The sequence below is a fragment of the Haliotis asinina genome, chromosome 2, assembly GCF_037392515.1.
Source record: "Haliotis asinina isolate JCU_RB_2024 chromosome 2, JCU_Hal_asi_v2, whole genome shotgun sequence".
In the NCBI taxonomy this organism is placed as follows: domain Eukaryota; kingdom Metazoa; phylum Mollusca; class Gastropoda; order Lepetellida; family Haliotidae; genus Haliotis; species Haliotis asinina.
Window position 1 is genome coordinate 8689540 of NC_090281.1, and position 25870 is coordinate 8715409.

At 38.3% G+C, this 25870-nt stretch overlaps 1 protein-coding gene across 1 annotated transcript in view; it reads left to right on the forward strand.

The window, feature by feature from the left end:
* LOC137273215 (kynurenine aminotransferase-like) overlaps nt 1-25870 on the forward strand; it is a 53498-nt gene that overhangs the window by 10728 nt on the left and 16900 nt on the right. Inside the window, exons 2-3 of the mRNA XM_067805718.1 lie at nt 3088-3206; nt 7274-7335. Coding sequence (XP_067661819.1) covers nt 3099-3206; nt 7274-7335 — 170 coding nt within the window. The 5' untranslated portion in view covers nt 3088-3098. The remainder of the gene's footprint in view (nt 1-3087; nt 3207-7273; nt 7336-25870) is intronic.

Below are 25870 nucleotides of genomic sequence, written 5' to 3' on the forward strand. Positions count from 1 at the left end.
AACAAGTCTCTGTCCTAACTCTAACATAAGCATGTCACCCAACAAGTCTTTGTCCTAACTCTAACATGAGAATGTCAACCAACAAGTCTTTGTCCTAACTCTGATGTAAGCATGTCCTAACTTTGTCCTAACTCTGATGTAAGCATGTCCCCCAACAAGTCTCTGTCCTAACTCTGATGTAAGCATGTCACCCAACAAGTCTTTGTCATAACTCTAATGTAAGCATGTCACCCAACAAGTCTTTGAACCATACAGGCAACAAGTCTTTGTCGACAGCCAACAAGTCTTTGTTGTAATTATAACATAAGTGTGACAGCCAACAAGTCTTCGTCATAACTCTGATGTAAGCATGACAGCCAGTCTTTGTTGTAGAACAGTTAAATACTTGATATACTCTAGCAAAGGACATCAAATCTGTTAATTCCCCCTTCAATGTAACCACTGCTTAGACCTATATTTTCTAGTTTTGTGACATTTAAGACTGACCAATATATTTCCCACAATAGAAAGAGGAATACAACTTCTGTAGATATTGATTTTTGTGTATATTTTACACAATGGCTGAATGCAGTTTCTGTTATCAAATACGTAGATTAAATGAATCTTCTTTAATGATAATATCTCCAAACTGTGAGGTGATACTAATTCTTCATCTGATGATATTTTATTCGAGCTCATTGGTATCCAGCTCAGTTCATTACTCTGTAGAGAGAACACTAGTGTCATCACAACAGTTGTCCTCTGCAATAATCTAGAATCATTTGGCTAAAAAACCTTTTCATATGCAGCTTCGTCTCTGTGGAACAGTCCAAATCAAGTTAAAATTATCTCCTTCTTTAAGTACATTCAAAACATGACTCAAGATTCATCTATTTTCTGCCACAAGTAACATTTAATCATCTGTACCTGCTGGCTGTATATAGTTTTAACTGGAGCTCCCTGGGATGTGGAAAGGCGCTATATAAATGGCCTATTATTATTATGATCTCAAAGCTTATGGATGTGTGTATGAGCCCCACTTCTTTAGACCCCGATATTCAAATGCATGACTGATTTTAACCCACATAACATGTTTTGTGGCAAAACAGTTGACACCATCCATCCGTGTGTGCATGGGTCTGTTAAGAGGTTTGCGAAGCATACCTGGAAAAACAGTACAATTTGTTTTCACTAAAGTGAACTGGTGCTTGTTAATGGTGTGGGGTTAAACAAAAATAATGCCTGTTGCTATGGCAACAACTTGGCTGGAACCTGGTAGTAATCACCATTATGGAGATCTTGAAAAAATGCAGTATTTCTTCACCAAGTTGACTTATAGATAGGTTAAGTGGTGAACTGGCATGTTGTTTTGATGTTTTGTGATTTTTTTTATGATACATTTTTGGAGTTTCTATGGCAACAAACTTTGATTTAGTTTAGAAACTGTGCTACTGCTCTGTAGCTCTGTATCTGTTTCTCAACTGCTTTGCTTTGCTTTGCTTTGCTTTGCTTTGCTTTGCCTTGCCTTGCTTTGCTTTGCTTTGCTTTGCTTTGCTTTGCTAAGACCCTTTAAATTAGATTTCTTGTTTCTTATCCCCTTTTCTGAAAATAATGAGTAGGTTGGGGAGATTTTATTGTTATTTTTTAGATGTTATCTTTTTTCTGATTTTTATACAATTTCAGTCAAACTAGGAATGCTGGAAGCTGAGACAGAGAGAGATTTTGCACATCTGCCAGCTTCGTGCATGCAAATTTACCATTTCAAAAATATTTTTAAGTTTGGATCAGGCAGTAATGAGAAACAAGAAGTTATTTTTGATACGAGATGTTTCTTCTTTTGAGTTGATGTGATACACTAAGAATCTGAAGCATTTTAAAATGCAAATGAAGAACAACATGATGCCTGATTCTATGCTGGAGATATGCTACTTAGTACGCACCATAGGTTAGCACTTTCCATCAAAGAAGAAATTGATCATATGTCCCCTCTACTGCCATCATATGCACTTCTAGCAATGTCAAAGTCTGAAGACCAACATTCGAATCACAACATGGTTACAATATGTGAAGCCCATTTCTTGTCTCCCCGCCGTCATATGGGTGGAAAACCGCATAAAACCGTCCATACTTGTGTAACACTTGGAGTGAAACTTGCCATCAAGTGGGAGAGGGAATTAAACGTTTATTGTCACCTTATTCCAGCAATACAGCAACAAATTTGTTTTTAACAAGTTTGTCGTAGATACAAAGCTATTATAATGTAATCATGCAAGCAAGATATTATACGTGATTTCATTTGGTTTATTATTGGTTCATATATTGAGGTTGCATCTCAAATACAAAGTTTTACTGAAGACTGTTTATGATCTATTTGGTCTTTTGACTAATATGAGACTGCCCTGAAAACAAATCTTGCTAACCATACACTTTTGCCAAATGATAATACATTTTATTACATACTTATGTAAACTTTGGTTAGTAATACAGGGGTGCAATACGGATGATGTCAATTTCTGTATTGCATCCAAGATACCATATTTGGCTTCTACTGTCTAGAAAGCTAATCACTTTCCAGGATTTTCCAGATTATTACACAATAGAAGGTATATAATAAATAATGAACGTCATACATACAAACATTGATACAAAACATCCAAATGCAGTGTGTCAGATATGATGGGAAAAGGCCAGGCGATGCTGCAACTGTAGCTATTTAGAAATGTTGAAGTTCCCAGTTTGCTATGGAGCAGATGTTCGCAGAGTTGGCTGTAAAATCAGTATTCTGTGACATGGAAGGTCAATACATGTGTTTCAACCAACATGAACACACTTGTGGTCATTCTCCTACCAAGTTTCAGTTCAGGTAAAACAACAAAGCACTATGTCTATGTAGAAGTTAACAGAACTGTCAACAGTGAAACCTAATATAGTTTTATGCAACACACAAATATGAATCCAGTATACTCAAATGTGGACAATGGATGCAGATCCCAGGACAAATGTAAATTTAGAATCCCAAGCTACTTGGACAATTTTTAAATTGAAGTGACTTGTGATTTGTTCTTTGTTTTTTGGCTTGTGTCAACTGCTTCAGTGTTTCTGCTCCAGCTTGCAGTGAGATGTTTAGGAGCCTGACTTGGGTGGTCAGACCAGTGCATTGGTCAGCTGTGCTGTCAGAGGTCACACTTATAAAACATGCACCAGTTACAAGTCTATTAATGCGCAAAGTAAGTTGTGTAGAGAAAAGTACCATTGTGTTGTGGGTTTTTTTTCATTCACATTTTCACTTTGCTTTATGTGCACCTGTAGTCTACTTCATAGCTTTCTTTGTGGCGCTTTACATCATTTGTAAAGAGTGCTATATGCTCTGGTTAGCAGCAGAATCTAGCATTCCAGATTAAAATATGTATAAAAGATTTCTGTTCCTTTTCGCTTTTATATATCATGTTAGCATAACATTATAGTGTTTGTGTCAGTGCTGTGTTTTGTGTGTTAATCAAATCCTTGTTGCGACTTTGTCACAGTCTTTCTCATTATCTTTCTTTGTAAATGTAAACACATTGTCTTTTGAGGAGAACAGCCTTGTACAGATTTGCAGATTAGAGAAGATAAATTACACTGTCAGTTGGTCTTTTGTGACACAAGTTTTATCTTAAACTTAAAGTGAAATAAGCTCAGTTTAGACAGATATTACTTTGTGGTGTACATATGAGTGATGTAAAATTGAGACCTGCATTTGGTAGGATGTTAGGAATTCCTGTCCTGATAGATTACATCATACCTAGACATTATGCTGCTTTGGAAAGTTGGCAGATAAATTGTTACACCCAGAATTGACCACCCGTAAACATGAATTTGAGAAGAGGATGGGATAGTCATGTGGTTCAAGTTTTGCTCATCATGCTCAAGACTGGGGTTCGATTCCCCACATGGGTACAATGTGTTTTCCACTGTGATGTTGGAATATTGCTAATGTGTAAAACTAAACTCTCTTTTTACTGGGTTCAAATCCTGAGTTGCCAAAACCATGTTTGTAACCAACATACTCACTTGATCACTTACAGACAATTAGGCATTTACAGTCAGGCATCACTATCACCAATACGTGATCTGTTACTCCCAGAGATACATAGTAATGCAGATCTTGAGATATGAATGTTTCAGGTCAGTGAATATGGGTGTGTTATACTTCAGTTATTCACATTACAGGATATATCTGGGAAGAACTAGTTGGAATCAGAGTATACAAGAACACTCTGGCCGTTGAAAATATTCATGGCTGATGTTATAATCATGATAGGGGCAGATGGGTAGGTGCGTGGTTAAAGCATTCACTTATTACGCTCTAGACCAGAGTTCAGTTCCCCTCATGGGTACGTATTTAACCCTTTTTTGGTGCCCCATGTCATATTATTGCATGAATATTACTGAAAAAAACATACAGAAGTTACGGCAAGGATAAACATTTTGATATTTCCCATCAAAATATGAATTGCTGCTGATAGAAATTTGGGTTGCGTCCTGTGGACACAAAATATTTGGAAATGCTGCATACATAAAATGTGTGTGTGGCCAAAGTAAATATAATGCAATAAATGTTGTCATCTTTCACTGCAGTCACATAAAAGACTTGGAAGTGAACCAATCCACATGCAATTATATCTTTGATTGGTTGTTGTGATATGATCATCTAAATATTTTTCATTTTGTAATTTTCGGTTTGAGTTTTCGTTCATGATCATGGATGACCATGTTTCAGAAAAAATATTACTAGCTTATTAATAAAGTTCATGATCATGCTAATTAAAACTCGTACATTCAGCTGAAAATTTCATCCAGATGGGGTATTGGCCCACCCCCCCAAAAATCCTAGGTTTATCCCTGTGACTGATACAAATCTTGTTTTGCATTGTATGAAACCTGTATGTATCACCTAACCTCACACATCCAGCATGTAAATGTTTCCATCAACTGGTCAGCATACTGGCTGTGATGATATGGTGGATACAGGTCAGTTATGACCATCGCATGAGGTGTGTGTGTGTTTGTGTATAAATACCAGCTGAATGTGTCAAGTCATGATCACACTTGGTCCATGCTGTATATACCACAGTAAACAAACAGTCCCAAAGCAAACACAGGCTGGAGTGATATGACTAATATGTTCCACTTATCTGTCATATATTAGTTATGTTGGTGATTTACTGGAATTGAAATGTTATATTGCTGATTTGGTTGTGGTGTAAATGTTATGTTGCTCTTCTTACTATGGTGTAAATATTATATTGCTGATTTGGTTGTGGTGTAAATGTTGTGTTGCTGTTTTAACTGCGGTGTAAATATTATATTGCTGATTTGGTTGTGGTGTAAATGTTGTAACTGTGCTGCAGATTTGACTGTGGTATTGCTGTCATGTTGCTGATTTGGCTGCAGCTGACTGTGGTGTAACTGCTATATTGGCAGTGGTGTTAATGTTACATTGCTGACTGACTGTGGTATAACTGCTATATTGTCAGTGGTGTTAATGCTATATTGTTGACTGACTGAGGTGTTTATGTTATATTGCTGACTGACTGTGGTGTAACTGCTATATTGGCTGTGGTGTTAATGTTATTGCTGACTGACTGTGGTGTAACTGCTATATTGGCTGTGGTGTTAATGTTATATTGCTGACTGGCTGTGGTGTTAATGTTATTGCTGACTGACTGTGGTGTAACTGCTATATTGGCTGTGGTGTTAATGTTATTGCTGACTGACTGTGGTGTAACTGCTATATTGGCTGTGGTATTAATGTTACATTGATGACTGACTGTGGTGTAACTGCTATATTGGCAGTGGTGTTAATGTTATTGCTGACTGACTGTGGTGTAACTGCTATATTGGCAGTGGTGTTAATGCTATTTTGCTGACTGACTGTGGTGTAACTGCTATATTGGCTGTGGTGTTAATGTTATATTGCTGACTGACTGTGGTGTAACTGCTATATTGTCAGTGGTGTTAATGTTATATTGCTGACTGACTGTGGTGTAACTGCTATATTGGCAGTGGTGTTAATGCTATTTTGCTGACTGACTGAGGTGTTTATCTTATATAGATGACTGACTGGTGTGACTGCTATATTGTCAGTTGTGTTAATGCTATATTGCTGACTGACTGAGGTGTTTATGTTATATAGATGACTGACTGGTGTAACTGCTATATTGGCAGTGGTGTTAATGCTATATTGCTGACTGACTGTGGTGTAACTGTTATATTGGCAGTGGTGTTAATGTTTTTGCTGACTGTCATCATGATTTGTTTTCGCGTGTGAATTGTTTGTTTTGTCAACAAAGATCTTTGACATATCCTTTAAAGACTTTCGTAGCTACATTTCTGCTTGTTGTCACAGCCCTGTGAAAGGTTTTAGTAGATTGTTTTGTTGCGTGTAAATGCTAGCATTCCTTTAACAGACAAGTGAATTGTTTCAATTTATGTACATGGTAGAAAACCCATGAAGATCCGGGTTAGGATTGGTCTTCAGGTACACCTGCTTGCTGTAAGAGTGAGTGTGTATGGTTTGATGTTGCTGTTAGCAACATTCCATTGGTATTCCAGCTGGAGACACCGTAAATGAGTTTCACACATTGCACCCATGGCTTGCTGTAGCAGGCGACTGATGGGATTCGGTAAGCAGCTGCAGGGTCTCTGACTTCATCCATGTCATATCCCACTTGTGAAGACCAGTGCTCATATCAGACACTGGATTCACGGGGTGAGAATGTTTTAGTCACAGACTACTGATGATATATGGTGATTATGGTGTTGTAGTCATCTTCCTTTAATAGGCCGAAGTAGATCGTTTGAAAACTTGAGCAAGAAAGATCTTCTATATAATAGACTCTTTCACTGCTGACATATGGCTTGAATATAGGCTTCAGACTTCAGTTGATTCAACTTTGTTATTAAATATGTGCATTTATAAATTTTATTTAAGATTTATCGTCAGGGCCCAGTTGCACAGAGCGATCTTAACGCTAAGATTATTTTAAGCCAATGTTGGAGAATGGGAGGTACAATCGTTATAGCACAAAGATTGCTTTGTGCAAGTGGGCCCTGTTCATTACACTCATTTTCCAATGACTTGTGAATACAAATGCAAGTCCAACATTGGTTTGTGTGTGATGAAATAGGTGGTTGTTTATGCAGGCATACACGGTAAAGCAGGGTTACAGATTCACACAGCTGTTGACCTAGTGTTGTCACACACTGGCCGCACACTCAGACACAGCTTTTACTCTGCTCTCTTTCTCCACAGAACATGTCATCATCAAAGTTTGGTCTCTCAAAAAAGCTCATTGGAACTGAAAAAAATATATGGTGAGTACTTTTGGTTTAGGTAGTGAACATTTGCATCACTGATCCAAGGTGGAGTTTAGGTTACAGGCCAAGCATGTTTCAACACTATCATCATAGGTAATGTAATATAGGGACTGTATCATAATCAGAAAAGTCATATTAGTTGTTATGCTGAATTATTAATGAACCACTCACTCGCTTGCTCGCTCACTCTGTCTTACAGGTTAGAGATACACCTCTAAGACAGCGGATGTTTTAACTAGCTGATCGGGAATGTAGTATCTAGTCTTTGAAATGTTACCTGTGCGAGGAAGGAAGGAAGATCTTATCTTATATCAGCAAGGGACAACCATAACATGACCTTAAGGGCTGATACACATGGTCAGCTACATTCAGTGTTTATTCATTTTGTAGATAACAGGGAAAGATATCGTTTGTTTTATGACCTCTTACTCTGTTCATTTGTTTATATCCCATCTCCATGTATTTGACATGGTTGAAAAATCATAATAATGTTGTCTAAGAGAGTGGGGTGAAGCATGACATATTTTGTGTTTGCTGGTAAAATGAACAGGCTTTTATATGTTTGAATTAAGAATTCATTCATTCAAAACATTTGAAGGGAAGGTCATTGCTCAGTTATGTCATTTGTTATGTACTGCCTTGACATGGGATAGCCCAGTGTTTAATCTGTTATTACCAAACACCCGGGTTTTCATTCCACACACGTGTAATGTGAAAAGCATATTCCCTGTATCCTGTGCTCTGATAATGTGGAAATATTGCTCATACTAAAAACCCGGGTTTGATTCTCCACAGGGGTAAAATGTGTGAAGCCCATTTCTGATGTCGGATATTGCTGGAAAATTGCTAAAAGCATTGTAAAACAAAATGAAACTTACACACTCACACATGTAAGGACAAACTGACCACACAATCACACATTAACCACCACCACCACCACCACCACCCCACACACACACTCCCAAGTGACCACAGCCTCATGTATTCATGTGACAATTTTATCTTCAGCCACACACATTCTCTCTCTCACTCACATACACACATGCCTACAAGCGCATGCACACATGCACACACACACATGCACGCACACGCACACACACGCACACACACACACGTTAAAGGTAGTAACTGGGGACACTAAAAAAACATGCAAATTTACAAGAGTTGCCCACCCTGCTGTGTAACGTATCTCTGGATGTTGACTGAAACTCTACGATATTTTAAAACAAGTATTATAATTCATATTGGAACCGGGGTCACACACGTAGAGTGTGTGCATGCAGGGACACTAGGTGACAGTAGGTGGGACCCCCTGATGAGAGGCCTATTGCATGACACAGTATGTATAAATGAAACAATGCAAAACATTATAGTCCGTCATCTAGATCCTGAAATATTTTGGTATTATAATGCAAGTTTAAGTTTAGGCATTTACAATGCAATGTTTAGGTGTAACCTAAACCAAGGTAACCTCATTGACGGGAGTAAATGTTCAAGTGTCGAGAGCAGTTTTTAAGCTTTGAGCACCTGTAGCGTCTTACCTAGAAGTGGATAGTACTGGCGATGAACTCGGATGTCATGTTCCATGAAGTCAGCCAGGATGTCCACTTCTATAACCTTTGGCATGGAGCCTTTAATAAAGGTTCATCATTAATCAGCCTTCCTGAAGTTCATCTTCTTTTGTGGCATCAGTGCTGCGAGTGCAAAATATATCTGTCAAGTGACGTAACTTTCAGTATATTTTTTAATGTTTATCAGTTTATCTATACAATCTATTGATATTTTATCAGTTAGATATTATATATGTTTTACTCCATATCATATCTAACATATTGCGAAGTTTCCAATGAATCAGATGATCCAACTCACCAAAATGTAGACCCTTTATGTTGTACCTCAAAAGTGTATGTGTCATTGTCTTTGGGACTCTTTGTAGTGACGGTACTTTCATATTTAAGGAGGAACTGACCAGTTTCAAAATCTCTTCTGCTGTAAACACCTCTGTCTGTAACGAGTGGATTACCAAAGCTACGTCATTGGAACTGCCAATTTTTAAAAATAATATTTCATAAGATATGATTTTTTACTTTGTTGAATGCGTCAATGTTCCTGTCATTTATATCAAACCATTACATGTTACATACCTGAACCATCATATTAATCTGTACTGGAAAATCCATCTTGTTCCAAACATACTGCCGAACTTGTCCCTTTTGCTTACTGTAAATCGACAAAGTTTTGCTAGTAGGAAAGTTTTGCTAGTATTGCGAATGAACTGTAGGCGCTAAACTTTCCAGACGTAATAATTAACCTCTCTCGTTTTGTTCAGTAATTAACCCTAGTCTGTGTTTACGTGATTAAACATGGCGGCCATACTTGCTATTGTACTAATGAACACAAACAGATTACTAGGCACTATAGTTTATTACACAAAATTCAATCATTTCAGTGGCATAATAGCATTTGCAACAATACACATTCAGTACACAACAATAACAATAACAGTATCTCACTTCGTCACAATATCAAGAAGGCCGGAAGTTTGCCAGCCACGGACAACTTCCTCTTTCTTTGTCTTGAGAGCATCAAGGCTTGCAATGATCCACCTCGCGTGAATAGGTTTCATGACACTTATCCTCAAGTCTACACGCTTGTCAACACAGTCTTTCAAGTTTTTGGCAACACACTCGACATACCACTGTGTAAAGTGGGTTTTCATGGCAATCTTGAAGGAGGCATTCACGGACAAATCCATCGGCTGCAATTCCCCTGTACATCCAGCCGGAACGAATTTCCAAACGAAATGTCGCTGCTTCAACAAGTTCAAAAAAGAGTCGCAGCGATGTGCTGCAAACACATAAAAAATTACAAGAGTTTTCTGTCTAATGGGCAATTTCAAGTTGTTTTTGACTGATTTCGTATAAGGCACCAGTATGTTTTCAACGTAGTCCAGCATACTTTGCTCACAACTCCAGTGATTGGCTGTGTGTGTCACATGCCAATCTGCTGGAAATTTGACCTGGGCGTGGCACTTGTCGGTCACTCCTTGATAGATGATTTGCGGTGGAGGAGTTCACCTGTAGCAGTACTTCCCAACACCGCTGTCACCTCCCGCTTGTCTTCAAGACCTACGATCTCTACTTGTTTCGACCCCTGTGTCGCCAGTGTCCAGTTGGAGACTGGAACGATCTTAACCCCTGTTTGGTCAAAGTTGATCACAAGTTCTGGGGGAATGTTGTACTCTGTGACCATATCACCCACTCCAGAAATAAACTGGTCCTTTTGTTTCTTGAAATCGTCCGGGAGTTTTCTCGCAGCCTTTGTACCCTTCCTTTTCACAAACCCTAATCGATTCAGAAACGACTCTGCCCATGATTTATTCAAATTAATAGGGCCACCATTCTCAGCTAGAAGAGATCTGTTTTCGTGAGTTATTATCCCCTTTGCAGCAGCAATAACAATGGAAAAGTTGATGATTCCCCCACTATTCCGAATGCCTATCATGTGATCTTTGACGAGATTGTCAATTTCTCCAAGGAGCACTGGCCGACCGGATGTTTAAAACAAACAATGTGACACTGAGTTAATAATTAATTACTGAGTTAAGACAATGAACTACGTATGTCAAGGCATGTGTGCATAAGCACCCTTTGATCTTTTCATTATGACTGTAATCCCCACTTACACTGGTAAATCACGTGATCAGTCATGGTGGGCAGCGTGTGTGTATGTACATCGCTATTGTTGTTGGGAGGTGTGCTTTTTACAAATTATATATTGTGAACAATTCCACTTGGTTTTACAGGAGGTGGACTCGCAAAACAAACAAGACGTACAATTGACTGGGTTGTTTATCTCGCAAAACATTCACGACGGAGAACTTTGTCAATTTACAGTATTTCTTTTGGATCACCTTGTCCCTGTGAAGTACCATGATAACTATCAAATCCATGCTGGTTAATTAAATGTAAAGTACATTACAAACATTTTGGATGCTGTCATTAGTACACAGTATCTAGTATAGCAGGCAACAATTCGATATTACTATTATTAGTTGCATAAAGCATTCACTGTCAGGATGCATAATAGTATCGAGCAGCCAATCACATAAAGGGTAATATATTTATCAGAACATCATGGAATGGTTTCCTTGCAATGCAAGATTTACCTCCACATTCAAAGGGTTCGTCCTGGTACAAAAAACTAACACGCAAATTGATATCAGGTTTTGAAGAACTTCTAAATATATATCGAACATATTAATCCAGTTTAAACAGAAACGTGTATTATGAAACCTTTACTTGTGACCGACCATTTAAGGAATAAAATAGGAGTTCAAACAAACCATGAAACAAGTGACTACGCTATGCCAATAAGCCAGGATGATGTCTTTTTACCCTGTGCCTGTAATGAGCCATGTGTCTGACTGAATCCCTTTTGAGCTTTTGATGCACAGATGTAGCATCAACTAGTACAAGCATTAATTATATGATATAATGATAGAGAAAAATATAAAATCTTAATGCAATAACAATATCTAAATATATGATATGGATATACAACTTCTTAGTATTTACAAGACGACATTCCTGGGCAACTTCTTGCCCCTTCATCAGGTAAATGTCAGAATATGGTTTACTAGCAAAATATACCAAATGTATTGTATTGCTTAATATTATGCATGAAATTGTGATTGTATCTGTAAGAATCAATGTAAATGGGAATATAGAAATAATGTACTGGCTGGTCACTATGACTGTACTTGTGTAGAGAGGACGTGTCCCACAGACGGAACTAGGTGTTCAAGATAGGAGAAGTTAATCACTTATAACTCACTTATGTTTCCTAAAGATTGACATCTGGACACATTGTAGAAGTTATTGGAAATACAAGGAATGAGATGGTTTACAGTTGCAGTTCAGATGTGTCGAGAAATGCTTACAGAATGCTATCAATGGATATGTTTCAAATTAATTAAGATTTTAGGTGGGAAAGATGAAATAGCTTTTAAAGGCCACATATACTCTAATAGGGTACAAATGCAAAATCACTTGCTGACATTGTTATAAATGAAACCCCGTCATTAAAACTGCTCATTTCGATCTTTAATTACCTTAAATCGACTTTTTTGTCAACAGTGCACAATTCTCAGCCACAAACAAAATTTCAACCAATCAGAGCGGCACGACTCCGTGACGTAATAGTGGGTATAGAAATGAGGGTCTGTGCAGTATTCATCTACAATTCAGGGATTAAACTATTTCTTTTACAGGTTTGTACAAACCTGAAATCGCGAAAACTGTTGAGAGAAATGAAAGCTATGTGTTCTCACAATCTACTATCATTTAGTTTTGTCTCCTGCTTTGCCTAGTTTTCGAGTTACAACCCTTGTTTTCATAGACGATTCTGTCAAAATCACTTGGTGTCGCTAGGTTGTAATCCGTGTTAGGTGGTATAAACCTACATGTTATTTGTCATCATTCACTTGATGCTCAGTTAATGAATTTATAAGAGGTAACGCCACTTAGATTACCCGACAAAGGCCCCCATTTGGCATTTCTTTTGTCTGGATTGATCAAAGGATTAACTGATAACACGCTGATTGATTAATTAGTTTTATGGGAATTTAAATGGGGGATTTGTCAGAAGGTAGTGTTTATGTATGTACATTTACTAATCTATACTGAATACACTCTGTTGTGTCTGTGTCTGTGTAAAACAACACCCTTCTTTCAAAGGATTAACCGCCAATACATTGATTGATTGCTCTTTATTGACTAACTAAATAACTTTTTAAAAAGAATGACGCACATTATGCAATTAGTTGCCAAGTGTGCTATCTTGGGTAACCAATGAAACTATACAGCAATGTGAAAAACCTGAAAAGATACATCACGTTTTCGTATATTAGACTGTTAAAAGACACATCACTTGGGAAATCTGCAGATGAATTATATATCACTTGTTTTTGTGCATATTGATGGATACATTCCTCGAAGAAGGTAATAGCCTGACATTGCCCCTGTAACTTTAATTTTAATATTTGCATTTTTGTTTTTAATAAGTTGTCATAGCTTTCAACGGAATCATTGTTTTCGTCGTTAAGTATAATGATGCAGACGACATACACTAGGGCGTGCGTGCGAATTCTGATTCATATAGGAAAACTATGAAATGTCTACATATTACATTCCTCTTATACATTCGCAGATCGCTTCTTTTTATGAAGTTTCAAAATGCATACAAGTGTGATTATATAAGTTTTTTATAAGTTATTTAAAAGTAATTAGGATTATGAGATCAAGTATAAAGACGTACATTGACAAGTATCTACATACTGGTGAGTGAACATTACAAACCAAGTAAATTTACCAAGTATAAAGATGTACATTGACAAGTATCTACATACTGGTGAGTGAACGTTACAAACCAAGTAAATTTAGCAAGTGAAGAAATTTATCGCTCTATATTTTCACTTCGACCCCACCCTCGCTTAGGTTATGTTACAGGTTGTGTCATGCAAACTCCTTTTGGTAATGATTCAAATACATATTTATGTAGCTTTGATTTTCTAACTTGATGAGAACAAACCATACATAATCTCATTAATTCAAATGGATTTGACGTCACGATTTTCAAAAATGGCGGCTCCCTGGGATGAATGCTATTTAAGTTTGTTTTCACCGACTTACAAAAGGACATTTACTTTCTACTGGTAGTAAAATATGTATTTTATTGATGGACAATAGGATTTTGCATGACATTGCTTATAACATAACAATTTCACTCTTGGAAGTGAGGTGGAGGTCAATATAACATTGCTTGCAATATAAATGTCACTTCGACCCCCACCTTACTTCCTTGGAAGAAGTCCTTATGTGAAAAGTTGTGTCATGCAAAATCCTTTTGGCCATGATTCAAATGCATATTTAGCTACCAGTAAAAAGTAGTTTTGATTTTCTAACTTGATGAGAACAAATCATAATCTCAATAATTCTAACGGACTTTAACCCGTGACTTCACGATTTTCAAAAATGGCGGCTCCCTGGGATGAATGCTATTTAAGTTTGTTTTCACCGACTTACAAAATCAAAATTACTTTCTACTGGTAGTAAAATATGTATTTTAATGATGGACATTAGGATTCTACATGACATTGCTTATAACATAACAATTTCACTCTTGGAATCGGTCAGTATAAGGGGTCAGTATAATATTACTTACGATAATATTGTCACTTCGACCACAACCTCGTTTCCGAGGAAGAAAGCCTTATCGTTATATCCGTGCAGAATCCTTTTGGTCAGCAATGTGTAGTAAGCAGTCTTGATTTTATAAACTCGATGAAACTTGAACTCCATTTTCTATCCTGAAAGCGTGGTAGGGGCGAACTATCCGATTTAGTATATACCACAGGCTTCCACAAAGCACACTTTGCACACACTAACAACCAATTTAAGCACAAACTACTCTGGTGGAAATCTGTGCGTAGTGACACAAAGGAACAATTGACGGTAACATAACAATTCGGCATGTCTTTGGTGACGTCGAGAAATCAGCAAAATGACGAGCTTCCTACACATTCTCTATACATTTAACTGGAAATCATTCATTCTATGACATCACTGTAGGGCTCTGGCGACAGAGTTACATAACCTGTCTGCAGTTTCGTTTGCGGGCGAGAGAGAAGCAGATGGCTTTTTAGCAACTCTTAAGCGCTTGGTATTAATTAACCACAAGTTTTTTTTAAAAAAAAAAATTGTGTTTCGTTTATGACTAACCAAAAGTCTTTCATATGCAGTGATAAAAAGAGTACCAAAATTGAGTTTAGTGGTCCTTTAAAGTAGAAGGCAGGTGACCAGTCTGGGACTTGAACTTTGGCGTTTGAGATTAACTTCAAGAGCGGAAGCACCATCTAGTCTCTGTGCATAAGTCCGACAAAATTTTGAATTGTCTTCGTGTTATTTTGAAGAAGTCAGTGTCTCATTTCCAATAATGTATTCTATCTGCCCCTTTCACATGTAGAAACTGAACAAAAAGCCTAATACATGGACTAATATTGCATAAGAAAGGAATAAATATCTACAGTTATGTATGAAAAACATCATCCTATAAGGATGGTCCCATGTATTGTCTGTTTTCGTCATATCATCCTTTATGTCTACAGATAGAGGATATACTATGTTTAGTATACCTAGATTTCATGCATATACATGGTATCATGGTTGCTTCCATTAGCTTCCGGTATTTTGGTTTGTTGAATGTTTCTGAAGACATATATTTTTGTTGACATATGACAAATATCACACCTAGAAAATCAGTATTTCATGAAACCTGCATGTCTTTGAAAAGTGAAATAGACATGCTTTAATGTTTAACTTTTCGGTTCAGGTTCTGAACAGTTTATCACAAACATTATCAAACAATGATTTTTTATTATTCAAAATTTCAGAAAACTCACACTTACCTGAAATGCCTTCATCTCCCATCTTTCTAATGTCTTTCTGGATGTGCACAGTATACTTTCTGCCTTCTGCCTGATGTTCCCACAGTCGGCAAAGCGCCAACACTGCAAGTCAATTTGCCATTTCTATTACTTTATCATAGTTGCTTGACAAAAAACTATTTAGTCAGCTCGAGGGCTTTTGAAATTGAACAACAGCAGTTTGTTACTCACACAAGTAATATTTAGTAAACAACTATCTTCTTGATGGATACCTAACAATGAGACAGAATTAACAGTCTAAAACACCTGTCTTTGTACTAATATTTTTACATACCTTCTTAGCAATTGAGGTAATTTCAGGGTACTTTCCTAGTGCTGCTCCATACACAACAGAGCCCCAACTTTGACAGAGCTTTGTGCACTGTGGCAACACTTCTTGCTCTAAACCATTTCAGTGTTTACGCAATATTTTAAGTAGATCAATCGCCTTTTTTAAAGCAAGGTTAAGAGAAATAGGTTAAACATAACCGTGCATGGATGACAGGATATTTCAAAGCTAAATTATGACAGCTCAAGACAAACTGTACTTATGCAAAACATAATAATATGATGCTTTTGACCGGTGCATCTTGCATACAGGAACCCAAACGCCACTAGTAAGTATGTTGTCGGAACTATGTTTAGTTATCGTTTAGTTATTAACTCATTATCATCACAATGTTGCTGAAAAAACAATGACATTTAGACCTGTTTTCCCAGTTGAATAGAATTCCTAATTTCTCTGTCAATGCAGCTTAGTTTGATAATAGTGATGAACCATAATCCTAAAATAAGTGTGTTAGTAGAAGCTCTCAGATTGTTTGTCATAAATATGTTCGTATATAGACACAGCATATTAACTTTCGCTGACCAGTGTAAATGTATGGAGATACAATATCATTTATGTCACATTGGGGTAAGTATGTGTAGATATTTGGGATATAACCTATGAATACATATATTTTTCCTTATCCTGACTCAAGTTTAATTGCTTGTCTCCTCTTCCTGGTGAAGGTAGTGGAACACCTGAAATCCATTGAAGTTCCCTTCTAAAAGAAGCGGACGTAAAATACACTCACCGACATGTAGCCTCCCCCTTTCCCTCACAAACGGTCAGCTGACCGACCATGCTTGTCACTCTCTCCTTATCACCTGATGAGGGCGGCTGGAGTTAACTGGAATCTCCACTACGGCGATAAGTTTTTCAACTGTTTTGGTCCCTTAACTATATATACGTCGTATGCAGTATTTTGGCTATGTATATGTATCACAATTTGTTTATTTGTGATTATTGTGTGTTTATATAGCATGTATTTCGTCAACCGAGACTTAGTCTCGGTTGATGAAATTGTGTTTACAGTGCAGATTACAGCTGTCAGCGGTCATCCTCGATATCTCCAGGGTATACATTCCGATAAGTCTCCACTATACCCTGGACGCATCTACGGGACAAATTTTGTTGTTAAGTTGAGAATATAGATCTCTACTTTCTGTAATGACTTTGGAGACTATTATGTTTTATCGCAATGAACTTTTCTACATTGATAATTTCTCTCAAGATAAATATGAACTTTTGAAGTTTTGGAATATATTGATTATCCAACATGAATAAATATACTTTTTGGCAGAAAGAATAATATGATTTAATAATCTGTCTGTGTATAATGTTCCAAACCAAATGAGATATTTTGTTATTTTAAGTGTATTCTCAGTACGATCATTCATCCAGGCTTCAAGTTCATTCTAGAATGTTTATGTTACTCTACATTCCCAATGAACATGACAATTATTCTCATTCAGCTCATTACAAAAACAGCAAACAGTATTGTCAACCAGTTTCATATTAAATAGTTCATTAGTGTAGATAATACCATGTAAAAACTTGTATTGAAAATAAAGTAGTTTAAAATCTTTCAAACCATTTCGATAAGTGATAAAAATCTGATTCCAATCAAAAGTAATATTACCAAAAGATTTTTGCCATTTAAGACAGATTTTAGGTAAATCTTGATCGGAAATCAAGGCGTCATAAAAAATTCTAGCTCCTTTGCATGATTTCAATAAATTCCAGTGACACTCAGTTATGAGTAAATCAAAAACTGGGATATTTCTAGAGTGTCTAATATTATATTTCCAAGAATCAGGAAGTATATTCAAGACATGCAAATAGTCCAGGTACGTGCCTTTAATGTTACAGATTTCCTTCAGTCTGTCAAATGACAAAAATCCGATATTGTCACATAGGTCCTTATTTGAAAGAATGTTGTTACTTGCCCAGTGTTTATTGTAATGTGTTGGGTTTCTGAATTTATGGTTAAACCATAGTGGTTGGGCTAGGATTTTGTAAATATTATCAGAACTCACATGACTCATTTTACAATAATTGTTCCATGCTTTCAAAACTTCCCTCCAATAACGGTTGTCAATGTGCGTTATTTGGTCAACATTTGCACCAGCTTTTAAAATGACATCGAAAGGAATATTACAGGGATTTTCAACTGCTGTTTTTCTACAGTAAGATCTCGGGTTAGCTAGTTTCAAAGCGTCACAAAAACTTACAATGTCAACTATCCTTAAACCACCATTTTTGTGTACTCTTTTCAAATTGGTCCTTTGGATTTTATCAGGTTTGTCATTCCATATGAATTTAAAAAAGATGTTCTCCAATGAAGTAATGAAGTCTTTAGGAGGATTAGGCAAAGTACTGAATATATGAACAGGTTTTGACAAAGCCAAAGTTTTTTTGACAGTAGTTTTACCGATCAGTGTCAAGTGTCTTTTCCTCCATTGTGACAGCAGTCTATTTATTTATCTCGTCTAATCTTTTTCTTGTATTGATTATCCACAGACTGTTAAGATCGGTGTTGAATTTAATTCCCAAGACTTCAAACACACCATGTTGCCATTCTATCTTAATGTCTTTACATAATATGTCCATGCTATTTCTCTTTGTTCCAATCCATATTGCTTTTGTCTTATCAATATTTGTTGTAAGTCCTGACATTTTATAAAATATATTAATTTCATCAATAGCAGCCTTTAAGCTTTGTTCATTTCCGTCTAGATATAGTTCTGTGTCGTCAGCATATTGGTTTAATTTATACTCATTATTGTCAGTAACAATACCTTTTACGTTCTCATTATTTCTAATCATACAACCAAGTATTTCAGCAACAAAAATAAAGAGATATGGTGACAGAGGGTCCCCTTGCTTGCATCTGTAGTAGCGGACGAGGTTCCAGTTGTATAAATAACACGGAACAGCTACTTGATGGTGAGCTGACAGTATGCACTTTATTAAGCAAGCCCAGTCAGTGTTTTCCAGTTCTGTGAATATTATATAAATATACTATTACCATACATGGGATAAATTGCTTGTACCAGCCATATCACACAATATCACAAATTATGCCTGAATAACATAGAAATGGAATAGTCACTACAGTTAAACTGCAAAAGATTATTTTCTTGAGAATAAACAATATGTCTACAAGGCTGACACATTACAATCAAACTTTAAGATCTGCAGCCAATATATATACAATATGTACAGCTAACTTACCACTGTGTGGCAATGAGCGGGCAGTTCATAGCGTTGCCAGTGTCCAATCAGGATATCCTATAAATGTTACACAACTATGAACTATGAGGAAATATGGCAATAAATCTATAGGTCATAAGTTCATGGATTAGAAGTGAAACTATAACCTTAAAAGCCATTCTAATATCCGCACATATAAATATACTTACACACTAAATATGAATTTCAATAACACACCATAAATTGCAAGTTAATTTGTTGGTTCAGCAGAGAAATATATCCTATCAATGCATTAGCTTAATGCATTTAATTCTTATATAGCTATACACCGGCATATCTATATATACATAAATATGAGAACAAAACACAAACTGACCTTATATATATAAGCAGAGGTGAAGTCCTCAGCCACTCGGTCCACAAAAAGCCAAACTATTTGCTGAGCAAAGTATTGGACCTCTGACTTGTAACACTCTTATCTTACCACTGCTTGATCAGAAAAAGTTGAACTGTGGGCAACATGACTTACATAATGGAGAGATAGGAAAAAAGGCAGACAATGCAGTGCGCTTGGCATAAGATTGAAGCTGGCTGTTGAAGAGTTAATAGTTATGTAAGTGCTGGGTTGAACCTATTGTCAAAGTATTCTAACTATGCTACTTGTGTTATCTAGCTTGTACATGTACTTGATGCAAGAGAAACAAAATAGATTAAAACACGTTTCTAAAACATTTATACAGAAGTAATAAAATCATCCCGGCCACATACTTCCCCCTCCCAATCAATGACGTCCTCGTCATTAAATGCTACCATCCACAATCGAAATGAAAGCACGAGATAAATGTTCCAATACTCCACTGGAAGCGAGTTCCTGGATGGTTCGAGATCTCCTCTCCCTGTCCTGGTCTGGAATCTGTTGACTCATCAGGTACTCCCCTGATGTCATCCAAGGTGGTTTCCGAGTAGGTCTTCTGGAACGTCTGGCAGCATGTGGCCTTGCCACTTCGTCAGTTGCCCCTAACAGCTCCTGATCATCCTCTATTCTGAGTGCCGCTGGAGCCTCAGATAGGTTCTGCTCATGACCGAGCTCTGTATCTGGATTTTCTTCTGTGTCAGTCTGCTCTTCTATCAATCCTGACGAGTGGTCGTCACCACCAGAAGAAGATCCCTCTGCCACAGTAGGTCCTTGATCGTCACCAGTTACTAATTGGGCAGAATTCTCCATCCAGGCAGCAGCTTCACTATTCACGGCTGTTGAGTCATGATCCTCTGCTGTCTTCTGACATGTCTGATCAGGTACTATACACCATTCCCTCTCCTCGGAAACTTCTGTCACCCCACTCAAGTTGTCATCTGTTCGCTGCATTTCCCTTCGTGTCCTTTTATTTTGTCGTGGAGCAGGAACCGGTCTAGATAGAACATCTGGTCTGGAGATGGTGCCAATGGGTAAAAGATGGTTCCGGTGTAATGTTCTTTTCCTTCCTTCAGTGTTCTCCTTCTGGACCACAAAAACTGGAATGGTAGGATTTGGCTGCTTGAGAACTACATATACATCCTCCTCCCAACGATCGGAAAGTTTATGCTTCCCTTCAAAGGCTAAGATCTTAACCAAGACTCTGTCTCCTACATCCAAAGTAGCTCCTCTTACTTTCATGTCATAGTTGGACTTTTGATGCTCTTTAGAGGTTTTAGATGCTTCAGCAGCTCGTTGATATGCTTGTCGAAGTCGTTCCTTTAGAGACCTGGTGTACTGAAACAAGGACTTCTTCTCTCGGTTATGCTCAATCCCAAATGCCAGGTCAATGGGAAGCCTTGGTTCACGTCCGAACATCAGGAAGAAGGGACTCTGGCCTGTGGATTCATGACGTATACAATTATAAGCATGAACGAGTGGTCCAACATGATTCTTCCAGTCTTTCTTCTGATCGGGTGCAAGAGTCCCAAGCATATCACACAGTGTCCTGTTGAACCTCTCACATAAGCCATTGCCCATCGGATGATAAGGTGTGGTCCTGGATTTCTTGATCTTTAAAATGTCGCAGAGTTCCTTCACTAGCTTGCCTTCAAAGTTTGCACCCTGATCTGTGTGAAGTCTTTGTGGCATACCGTAATGCTGAACAAAGTGGTTATAAAATGCTTCAGCAGTGGTCCTTGCTGTTTGATTCCTTGTGGGTATTGCCATGGCATATCTGGTGAAATGGTCCGTGATGACCAAAATGCTGTCATAACCTCGTGATGATTCTAGAGATAAAAAGTCCATACACACTAATTCCAACGGCTGTGTCGTTTGTATGCTTACTAGCGGAGCTCTGGCGTTGGTAGGGGACTTCCTTCTAAGACATCTTCCACAGGTATGGATCCATTCTTCTGTATCTTTCAGCATACCAGGCCAGAAAAATCTGTCTCTAAGTAAGGACAGGGTCCGGTCCCGTCCTGGATGACCCACTTCATTATGACATCCAAATAAAGCCATTTCCACATGGGATGCCGGGAGTACAAGTTGCCTTCTCTTCTCTTCTCCTACACGCGTGTTCCTGTACAGAACTCCATTCTCCATAACAAAATGGTCGAAGATCTTGAAGATTGATGAGTTGGCTTTGCTTGGTGGCACTGTTTCTCGTTGGGGTTTCCGACCAGCCCTGACACAATCAATCCATGGCCTGAGCGTTCGATCTTGGGACTGTACCCTCCTCCAATCGTCCTCCGTCATATTGCGAATGTCTTGTCCTTGATCTATTTCCACGTCCACCACATCCGCAGAGAGGCTAAGGGATTCCACAAATGGCTGCGCATAGATAGTGTGGCAGATGGCTGTGACTGATTCTGCAGATACCTCAGATGTTCCTGTGTCTCCCTCCTCTGTTAGTCTGGGTAATCTCGATAAAGCATCCGCGTCTACATTGCTTTGTCCTGGACGATAAACGATGTCGAAGTTATATGCTGATAATGCAGCTAACCAGCGATGACCTGTTGCATCCAGCTTAGCGGTGGTGAGAACGTAGGTCAATGGGTTGTTGTCAGTGAAGACTGTAAATGCATTCCCATATAAGTAGTCCTTGAATTTTTCTGTGACTGCCCACTTTAAAGCTAAGAACTCAAGGCGATGAGCTGAGTAATTCTGTTCAGACTTGTTTAACCCACGACTACCATAGCATATGACTTGTTTCCTCCCGGTCTCCATCTCTTGGTACAGAACAGCACCAAGTCCATGAGTACTGGCGTCAGTATGTAATTCAAACTTCTTTGAGTAGTCAGGATAACCCAGTACAGGAGGTGAGGACAGCAGCTGCTTCAAATGTTGGAAAGCCGACTCTTGCTCTGGACCCCATGACCAAGATTGACTTTGTGCAATCTTCCTTTTGACTTGCTTTGGAGGTGGCATAAGACAAGACAAGGGTCTGGAAATCTTTGCGAAATCCTTTACAAACTTGCGATAATAACCCGCAAAGCCAAGAAACTGACGGACTTGTTCTGGAGACGTTGGTCGTGGCCAATCAATGATGCGCTGGACTTTATCAGGATCTGCTTCAATACCTTTGGATGATACAACATGACCAAGGAACTTTATTCTTTCCTTAAAATAAGCACACTTGTCCGCAGTTAACTTTAGTCCATTTTCTCGTATTCTTTGAAACACTGTAGTGAGACGGTTTAAGTGCTCCTCATAGGTTTCTGAGAACACAATGATATCGTCGAGGTAGATCAGACAGATTTTCAAATGCAAGCCATCAAAACATTCATTCATTAATCTTTGATATGTAGCAGGGCTGTTGCAAAGACCAAAAGGCATCCTGTTATACTCGTAGAATCCGAGAGGTCCCACTGTAAACGCAGTTCTCTCTTTATGTTCTTCACATAGTTCAACTTGATGGTACCCAGATTTCATGTCCAGAGTGGAGAAAAACTTTGAGCCAGCCAGAGCGTCAAACATCTCGTCAACTCTTGGTAGCGAATAACTGTCTTTAATGGTCCTGTTATTCAGCTCGCGAAAATCTACACACATCCTCAGCTTACCATTTCGTTTGCGAACAAGTACTACATTGGATGACCAGGGAGAATAAGACTTACGAATAATTCCACAAAGTAAAAGCTGTTCTAAATGGTCTCTCACTTCCTGGTACATGGGCGGAGGAATGCGTCGGTGTCGTTGTTTGAATGGTCGCTCATCACTAAGTTCAATCCTGTGAAGTACCTTGTCTGTGTGTCCAACATCAGTATCTCCAGTTGAGAAAATGTCCAGGTTGTCACGGATCACCCTTTTGCCCTGAGACAGCTGTTCTGGAGTCACGGCTGCTTCCTTGAAATCCATCTGATTAATCAAGGAATCTGCACTAGATGTAGATGACTCAGGTATATCTTCTATACTGACAGGCTGAATCTCACAAAGTATTGCCTGGGGTGATATGGATACCGTTCGAGTTGTAACGTTGGAGATGTATACATTAACTCCCATCTTTTGCGCCCTTGAGTAAGATACTAAACTAGGAGCAATCTCGAGGTCGTCTGGTACAGCTGATAATGAAGTTGCACAAAGAACTCCACATGATGAATGATAGTTCAGAGGTTTGTAGAGATATCCATGAACTTTCACTTGACTGTTTGGCTGCACAATGATCCTCTTAGTCTCAGCACATTTCACAACAGCTAGTTTATTCTTCTGTTTTACCAGTTCTTTTTCCCTGATTAGAAGGCACCTAAAGGCTAAGTACCATGGAGTAAAGAGATTAGCAATCTGCAGGAACCTTTCTCCATGTAGGTCTTTACACTTATCTAACAATGTGTTCAAAATGTTAGTTCCAATCAGAACAGGAACAGACTGGTTATAGTTGCTGTCTGGTACAACTAAGAATATTCCATGCTGCTCGGTTGGGGACATGCCTGTTAAGAAGAGTGGCACTTCAACATAACCTAAATAAGGTAAGGACTGACCATCTGCACATTCAACATTCAGGATATTTTGTAGTGATATAATTGGAATGTGAGATAAATGCTCTTGATGGAAAGACTCGCTTAGAGTTGAAACTGTGGCCCCAGTATCCAGCAACGCTCTGGTTTTCACTCCATGGATGGTCACTTCCACTTCTGAAGAACTTCCTACAAGTCCTGATATGTCTGTGTTAACTGTGTGTTTATCAACAGGACGTTGCGTACAAAAATCCATAGCACGTCCCAAACCATGGATTGCCTTTAGTTTAAAGAAGTCCATCGGTGGTCTGTTCGAACCTCTCACATAAGCCATTGCCCATCGGATGATAAGGTGTGGTCCTGGATTTCTTGATCTTTAAAATGTCGCAGAGTTCCTTCACTAGCTTGCCTTCAAAGTTTGCACCCTGATCTGTGTGAAGTCTTTGTGGCATACCGTAATGCTGAACAAAGTGGTTATAAAATGCTTCAGCAGTGGTCCTTGCTGTTTGATTCCTTGTGGGTATTGCCATGGCATATCTGGTGAAATGGTCCGTGATGACCAAAATGCTGTCATAACCTCGTGATGATTCTAGAGATAAAAAGTCCATACACACTAATTCCAACGGCTGTGTCGTTTGTATGCTTACTAGCGGAGCTCTGGCGTTGGTAGGGGACTTCCTTCTAAGACATCTTCCACAGGTATGGATCCATTCTTCTGTATCTTTCAGCATACCAGGCCAGAAAAATCTGTCTCTAAGTAAGGACAGGGTCCGGTCCCGTCCTGGATGACCCACTTCATTATGACATCCAAATAAAGCCATTTCCACATGGGATGCCGGGAGTACAAGTTGCCTTCTCTTCTCTTCTCCTACACACGTGTTCCTGTACAGAACTCCATTCTCCATAACAAAATGGTCGAAGATCTTGAAGATTGATGAGTTGGCTTTGCTTGGTGGCACTGTTTCTCGTTGGGGTTTCCGACCAGCCCTGACACAATCAATCCATGGCCTGAGCGTTCGATCTTGGGACTGTACCCTCCTCCAATCGTCCTCCGTCATATTGCGAATGTCTTGTCCTTGAGCTTATCAGCTCACCAAAAATGTAGTAGCGGACGAGGTTCCAGTTGTATAAATAACACGGAACAGCTACTTGATGGTGAGCTGACAGTATGCACTTTATTAAGCAAGCCCAGTCAGTGTTTTCCAGTTCTGTGAATATTATATAAATATACTATTACCATACATGGGATAAATTGCTTGTACCAGCCATATCACACAATATCACAAATTATGCCTGAATAACATAGAAATGGAATAGTCACTACAGTTAAACTGCAAAAGATTATTTTCTTGAGAATAAACAATATGTCTACAAGGCTGACACATTACAATCAAACTTTAAGATCTGCAGCCAATATATATACAATATGTACAGCTAACTTACCACTGTGTGGCAATGAGCGGGCAGTTCATAGCGTTGCCAGTGTCCAATCAGGATATCCTATAAATGTTACACAACTATGAACTATGAGGAAATATGGCAATAAATCTATAGGTCATAAGTTCATGGATTAGAAGTGAAACTATAACCTTAAAAGCCAT